Below are 7,876 nucleotides of genomic sequence, written 5' to 3' on the forward strand. Positions count from 1 at the left end.
GCCCCGGAGTCAATAATCCATGAGTCATTACCTTTTTGTGCTAAAGAAGTAGAGGGAAGAGATGCGTGACTTGTAGCTTGATACTGTAAGAATTTAACATAATCTTTCTCGGATATAGTAACAGTTTTCTGGGACCCATGTGCTGAAGAACTTGATTCAACTTGATCAGTGGTAACCCCATTAGCAAAACTTTCAACCATAGCGAATAGCACTTCAAACAAAACAGCAATCAAAATTCGCTATGAACAGTGCGCGTGAACAGTGCGCGCGAATAGTACCGGGTGAACAATGCGTGATGAACAGTACGCGTGAACAGTTTGCGTGAACAGTATCGCGTCAAGACTTTTGCTAGATGTTTAACCCTAACCCTAGGACTTTTGCTCTGATACCATGACAACAGGTATTTTGGGAGGAAAACATCTAGTCACAGTATTATGAGTGATCAACTAGTATTTATAGAAGTACAAACCTAACAAACTATTTACAAGAATACCCTTACTAATTTATTATCTACAAGAATACTTATATTCTCTTGACAGTTATGTTAGTACTTGTTCCTGACTTTTAGTTCAACAAAGTATATTTGAGCATTGACTTTTGCTTTTAGATTACTATATGCCTGCTGTTCTTTAGGATAATTTTACTAGTCTATTGGATTTCTGATTGACGGAATGTATGGCAGGGAGCACTACCTGCAGGTTGTTTCTCTATCAAAGAAAAAAAATATTCCTGGCAGTTAAAAGTGTCAGCCTAGAATTCGATATCCTAATGTTGTACTATAGCTATCCTGACACTTTCGATTATCAAGAAAAGAAATTTTTGTTGGCAAATGGGATGCTATAACAGCATAGTTTTCCTGACACATTTAGATGTTACGAGCCTATCCCCACATTGGAAGGGACGACACTCGTCCGAGGTGTGAGGAAAGGTAAAGTGTCAGGTTAAATTATTTATACGAACACTTTTAAATGCCGTTAAAGGTTATTTTGTTGTAGTGATGTCACATTAGTAAACTCGTCCTAAAAGTCCCAATCTAAGCCAATACCAGTTTGGACACTCAAATTAACAAAAAAAAAGGCCTTCATTATGATGATGATGCTCAATTGAACATTTCCATTGGATCAAAATCCAATAGTTAAGTTCATCATATCCACGTTTCATAGCCAAGTGTTGCAGTCAAATAATTCAATCTGGATAACTCAAACATGTGAAACTCAATTGAACATTTCTAGTAGTGGTCGAGGCATTTGCAGCTTTGTAGCAGTTAAAATTTTCCAGAAGAAGCTAGAGCCACCATCAAAGCTTTCAAACAAAACCTAAAGTCACATGCAACAAATGATATGGTACGTACAAGACTGTCGCAATACCTTAGCAACACTATCGACCAACATAAAAGCAAATTCTCGTGAAAGAATTGACATCAGACATTGTAATTTTGGATCAACTTACAAACCAAAATCTATGGTGAGCAAATAGCATCATCATCATAATGAAGGATTTTTCTTTTCTTTTTTTTTTAAAAAAAACATTTGAGCGTCCAAACTGGTATTGGCTAGACTGGGACTTTGTAAGTAGACTAAATCATGATAAAGTGGTCTTTGTCAAAACAAGTTTTCTAGAGAAAAGTAGAAATACGAAAACGTATGCTTGATGAGAAGAGCAGCAGCTTGCTTGACTGCCTTAGACGTTCCTCTAAAATAAATGGAAAAAAAAAAACTAATGATCCCCAAAATAACCATTATGACTACATTATTGCAAAGTTAAGGAAGCCAAAAAGGGAATCCTATTTTGATCATTATGGTTTTGTCATAAAAGTAGCAATCTTTGGTTTTGGTGTATGATTCCTCTATATCATTTTGTGTACCTATTGTACGAACCAAAATTTTAGGATTCTAATAAGAATAATCAATGCGTGTAGAGTTATAAAATTGAAGGGATAAAACAATCGCTTGAAATATATGTGAAAAAAAGAAAACAATCAACTTAGAATATTATTGAAATCTCAAACACTTAAAAAAATTACACCACAATAGAAAACTTGACAAACTCTTCCAAAATCTTTCTACAAAGCATCCAAAATAATGTTTTATTTATACTCTACCAAACTTGTTGGAAAAGAAATCACTTACATAAGAAATTAAACACAAATTCCTAAATCACACAACTACTAAAAATCTAACTCCAATAAAACTAATAAATAAATACTTCTATGCTTGGTTTTGTTTGCCAACATATATGTCATTCTTGTTTCAGGCCTTTCAACGGAGGGTCCCAGAAGGGTAAGGTCCCCAATCTGGTGGCGTTATCATAGTCCTGAGGACCATGATCTGGTAATCCAGGAATGACCAATCCTATCAACCTAGAAATGATCACAGACGACCCTTCTCTATACTCCATTCCTCTCGTGAAAGGGATAATGAAGCTCCTAATCAGCTCGTAAACGGCATTCAAATGCTTGGGTATAAACGACAGCAGTGAAAAGTAGTTCTTGTTTGGTTCTTCGTCTAGAATCTGTTTCGGTTTTAGTTCCAAAATAAGAGAAAAAGAATTATAAGATCACTCCCATAAAATAATACAAGGAAAAAAAATACTGGGGAATAGATAAAGAAAGGAATAAAGTTTTTTTTTTACCTGCCCTCGGTAGCGGCTGTTGAAGTATAAACAAAGGCCAAAGTGCTTGAACATGAGGGTTTTGTCATCAAACGGTACTCTTGGAACTATATCATTGTTGTAGACATATCTGCAATAGTTTACACCATAAAATCTAAGCTTGTCCTTCATAAACTCCCCAAATTGCTCATCTCCAACTCTAGGCTGCCCGAAAGTGTACACTCCTTCCATTCTTTCCAATAGCTCATTTTCTTCATGTAAAATCAGTATGGCAGGAAACAAAATTGCCAACGCCCCTCCTAAGCTGTGTCCAGTTACCACGAATTTTGCATTCTGATTTTCCCTCAATCTATTTCTCAAAATTTCCCTTATTGTGTAATAGGCATAGTCTTTTCCACCTGAGCCTTGCTCAATTTTCTTTGGCCAACCCTTTCGTTTTTGTAAGCCTAAGGCTTTCATAAATCCAGCATGAATCTTACCCACTCCTTGGATATCATACCACGAAATATCCAAATCCGTACGCCAATCATCAGCTTCAAACGGTTGTGTCCCTCGAAATGCCACCTCAATCAGGTTAGAATCAGCACTAGTTATCTTGTCTTCGAAAATGATGGCTTGTGTTGTGTATGATTCCTCATAATCTGAATGGAATGGGTAGACAAGTTGTAAATTGTAAATCAAACTTCAGAATTGCATTACTTTGCTAAAAGAGTTATTCGTTTACTTTCAATAATTTCTCAACTCTTGACTAACAATATTGTCCTGAATATTTTGGCTTTCCATGAAAACGTAAATGCATGCATCAGCTTAAAACCAGGAAAAACCTTGGAACTTTCACTAAAAAATTCCAAGTTCAGGGAACAAAAGACTGAGTAGAGAATTTGAAGTCCAACTTGTCTAAATTCATTAGTTTCCTTCATATATAGTCAGCTTTTGCATTTTTCTTATATCAAACAAAATATATAGGTTGTATTTTCCGATAACCAGGAAACTTGTTAATGTGCATTTTGACATGTTAAAGTATGGCCATCATTCATGTTAATTTGCAACTTAATTATACGCATTATCACCACTACACTAAGAGACCAAAATGGTCAGCAACAATGAGTGGCAAGAAATGGTTGTCTTTTGACAAGAAAAAGAAATGAGTAAAATTTCACATAAAGAGGAGAACGGAGCCACTGACCATTCCAAAAGTTGAAGGAGCCCAAGAATTCCATCTGCAAGAGTAGAATTGGAAAAAAGAAAAAAAAAAGACTTGAAACTTGTTCCAGGCAATATAACATGAAACTTGCATTGCACGTCCTGAAATTACATATAAATTACCTGCCAGTGATCTGTGACCACAGTTCTGGCGAAGGCTTCATTTTCATAGGCTAATTTAGCGGCCATTATAGACAAGGCCGCACCATACCTCTCGTCATTAGCTTTGATCCTTCCGTCTAAATCCACTCGCGTGTCCACATTCGCAACTAGCGACCTAAAATTTGCAGCCGACCTGTCTGGCTTTACTACATTTCCTGCAATTAAAGCATACACAAGGCCATACAGTTACCGTATTATTTGGCTCGTTGCATGAAATAAACAACGATCTCCATGAAACATATACAAGATTTCAATGGCCGCTATGATCATTCTTTTCTCTAGCTAATCAAAAGTTGCCTTCCACATTTTATTGATCTATGTCAAATAGACTACGATTTGACACCAAAAATTGGTGCCTAATCCAGTTTCCCTGTGTTGCATAATAATATGCTTTTGCATGCATGCATGCAGCAATGAATTTACGCCTATGATTTTTCCGGCGAGGTAATGTATATGAATTAATGGAACATCCAACATAAATAAAACAGAAATTCAAACAAACCCGTAAGAAAATGCAGTAAAAGTCCGCCAAAGCCACCATTGCTGGATGGATAATTCAGCAACAGCTCCAGAGTAGATCCTAGGCCAGCCAAAGGTTTTTTCAACTGAAGGAGGAGCATCTGAGCCACGACAGACACAAAAACTACCCATCGGCGGCGGAGGCCTCTTAGGCTGTCTGCCTCCGGGGCATCAAAGAAGTCTCTTTTATATAATTCGCGTGAATAGAAGATGCGAAGGAGGTCGCTAAAACCAGCTTCTTTTGGATTGAGCAGCAAATAATCTTTACAGAATCTTCTTCGGAGGCCATATCTAGCTTAGAAGCAATGGTACTCATTGGGTAGATAGATATGTTGTTGCGTCAAAGTCTCAAGGGTCAACTGATTTATAGTTCAAACTATAGCTATGTGATAAAATTTCTATTGCTGGGTAGATGGTTAAACGATGTGGTGTTTTCTTGAATGAGAACCATTGCCCTGGATATATATGTATTTATAGCCGAGTAAGATCATTAGCAGTCGTCGCAGTTTGAATTTGTCAAAAAGATGGGATTCCACAGATGGGTTAAAAATGATGTAGATGAAAAGGGGAGAAGGGCAATGTAACTGAAGAAAAATAGTGCTTAGATTGGGGTATAGGGAAGACGACATCTTCAGAGAGGAGACAAATCGTCACAATCACGGTCAACTGATTGTTCAAAGTGTAAAGAAGAAAAATAAACCTTAACCCTAAGCCCAAAACAATATGAACAAGTCAGAATTTGCGATCGCCTAAACGATGTTTCTTCGTAATCACTTATTTGGTCATGCGCATAACCCAGGTTGAACAATCTGATAACGACTAGTCAGCAGACTTTTGCTATAATCCTTTTGCTGCTTAGCCAACCGTTTTTTTTTTTTTTTTCTTTAAGGAATTGACTGAAATAGTACTTATTAGGAAAGGACCAACTTTGACTTGTTTATCTCACACGTAGAAAAATATCGAAAACTTGAATAAACTTTTTCTTTTAAATTCAAAATTGCGAAAATCTACAGTCATGAGAAAAAAAAATTCAAACTTGAATGAAAAAAAATTTTCACAAAATTTGTACTTTTATTAATCATGAGAAAATCAACTTTACAAAGGGAATCTTCCCCTGTTAAATCAACAGTCATCTCTAATGATCTAAAGAATCATTTTACACATCCTAAGATGCACAGCAATACAAAAAGAATTTCTGTAAAGTAACTCAACCACACAGCCAATCCGGATGTAATCCCCATTCCAACATCAGCTGCCAATTTTCTTGAGTTCATGGAACCTTTGGCCAAGATATGACAGATAGCTGAATAGCCTTGACCATGTGTACTTGTTGAACACCCAATTCTTTGGGCTAAGTAGAAAAAAAAAAATCTTCGGGCTGGGTGAAATTGCTTGCTAAGCTTTAGATACAGGGGGAAATGAAATGTATGGTTTCACGAACTTTCTTGGGCAAAATTTTTGGGCAAAAAATTTCTCAAGCAACTTTTTGTACATTAACTCAACATCAGCTGCCAATTTTCCTGAGTTCGTGATAAATACATCTATTTTTCCTATAGCATTAAAAAAACTGCACTTACCCCCATGACGAGTAATGATTTTCATAAAGTAATCTACTTTTATATGCTAAAATACAAGTCTTCTCATATCTAGTTGATGTCTAAGTTTTTTAGCATCCCTTTTTCTTGAATTCTCGTATTTCATCTGCTAATGGACGTAATTAGCAGATTTGTGCTCAATTGAGAAAAGTAATCATTTGCGTAGTTTAATTATTTTGGACCCATATTTCCTTCATTTGTTAGTTGCTAGTGGGCCTAATATGTTGTAGCCCTTCTAAATCCAGACAAATTTTGTTTATGTTACTTTCTTTTTTTAAAAATCAAAAGCAGAATAAAGGAAAAAACAAACATTTTAGCTACCATTCTTGTGAAAGAAGTTTTTTTTCCTTTTCTTTTTCTGTAAAGTCTTAAGACGGGAGATTGATTAGTTTTTCTTTTCCCTTTTCTGCAGTAATCTTATGACAGAAGCTTGATTAATCAAAAGCGTAAGGACTAGACTATCACAGATTTCTTTGAGTAAAACAATAGAGATAAATATATACATATATATATATATATATATTCTAAACTCGGTATCCCCGAAATAGACCTCTGTTTGATTTTGCATTGTGTTGCAGTTGATATCAATCAACCAATGACCTCCTATTGTGTCTTGCAGCAAAGCTAAGGGAGACTATTGACTGAAATCTAACGATATAACAAAAAACGAAATTTTTTGGGGCAAATTTGATACATAATCTATAGTATTTTTCAGCAGCATCAATCTTTTTTTGAATCTGGTAGCAGAGGAGAATAGGCTAAGGAAGCTAAAGTCCCCAGTCGGGTTAGATTAACATAATCTTGAGGACCATGGTTTGATAATCCAGGATTTATCAAACCTACAGCCCGGAAAAATATGCCAAACCACCCTTCTCAAAACTGTAAACTCCTTCCATTCTATCCAACAGCCATTCCAACTCATGCAAACCCGTGAGCCAATCATCTGCATCAAATGGACTCGTCACTCGAAATGCAACCACAATGAGATCCGGATCAACTTTCTTGTCTTGGAACATGATGGCCTGTGTTGTGTAAAATTCCTCGTAGTCTGAGTAAAAAAGTAGGGAAAAGTTAGGAATGGAAAATAAAAATAAAAATAAAAATCTAGGGAGCAATTTATTTTCCTAAAACATGTTGTTTGGTTAAATAAGAAACATGACCTAAGAATTTTGCATTTGATTTCTTTAATTCCTGGGTCAAGCGCTTACCAACTTATAGAATGACTAAGTAATCAGCTCACCCTCATTTCATTGTCCGTGGTATATGGTAATTTTAAAGTTTATATAAAGTTCTTTTCAAAAAAAGTTTAATTTTCGTAAAGAAACTAATGAATAATAATTGTCATTTTCATGGGACAATACATAGCATTTCTCAAGGTGAGATGACTCACCCGGCCCCCACCCCTAAGCCCTCCAAAGGAATTGGATAATCATTTAGAAATCAAGGTGATCTACTGCCATCAACCTCCACCCTCTAAGCCACCTACTGTTTGCTGATAATTATATATATAGTAGGACAATTTTGCGGCCATTACAGATAAGGCTGCACCATACCTCTCGTCATTTGCTCCAATTCTGCTGTCTAAGTCCCATCTTGTGTGCAGACAACTTGTCTGGCCTCACCACCTTTCCAGCAAGCAATTAGAATACATTTTGATTATCTCACATCAATTTTAACTAAACTAAGCAATTCCTTCAATTAGGCATACTGTGTCATATAATCTTTCAAATAGGACCATCGTATTCCCCTTAAGCTGACTGTTTCTTTCAATCTTCTTATTGTCTAAA

The 7,876-nt window shown here is 36.0% G+C and overlaps 1 protein-coding gene across 1 annotated transcript; it reads right to left on the reverse strand.

The window, feature by feature from the left end:
• Positions 1-2,238: 2,238 nt before the first annotated feature.
• Positions 2,239-7,652, reverse strand: LOC113750352. Its single transcript, XM_027294342.1, has 7 exons — positions 7,643-7,652; positions 6,933-7,137; positions 4,478-4,785; positions 3,937-4,130; positions 3,797-3,830; positions 2,632-3,251; positions 2,239-2,511 (listed from the first exon to the last, which is right to left on the reverse strand). Exons 1-7 carry the CDS (start codon positions 7,650-7,652, stop codon positions 2,239-2,241), a joined length of 1,644 nt encoding a protein of 547 aa, XP_027150143.1.
• Positions 7,653-7,876: the final 224 nt, after the last annotated feature.

The sequence above is a fragment of the Coffea eugenioides genome, chromosome 10 (assembly GCF_003713205.1).
Source record: "Coffea eugenioides isolate CCC68of chromosome 10, Ceug_1.0, whole genome shotgun sequence".
Taxonomy (NCBI): Eukaryota; Viridiplantae; Streptophyta; class Magnoliopsida; order Gentianales; family Rubiaceae; genus Coffea; species Coffea eugenioides.

Bases quoted from the DNA above. Each gene is read 5' to 3' on its own strand.
- LOC113750352 (XM_027294342.1), bottom strand. The intron at 4,131-4,477 runs GTTTGTTTGAAT...CTTTAATTGCAG, and splicing joins TTTACTGCATTTTCTTACGG to GAAATGTAGTAAAGCCAGAC. The intron at 3,831-3,936 runs GTAATTTATATG...CTACTCTTGCAG, and splicing joins TGGTCACAGATCACTGGCAG to ATGGAATTCTTGGGCTCCTT.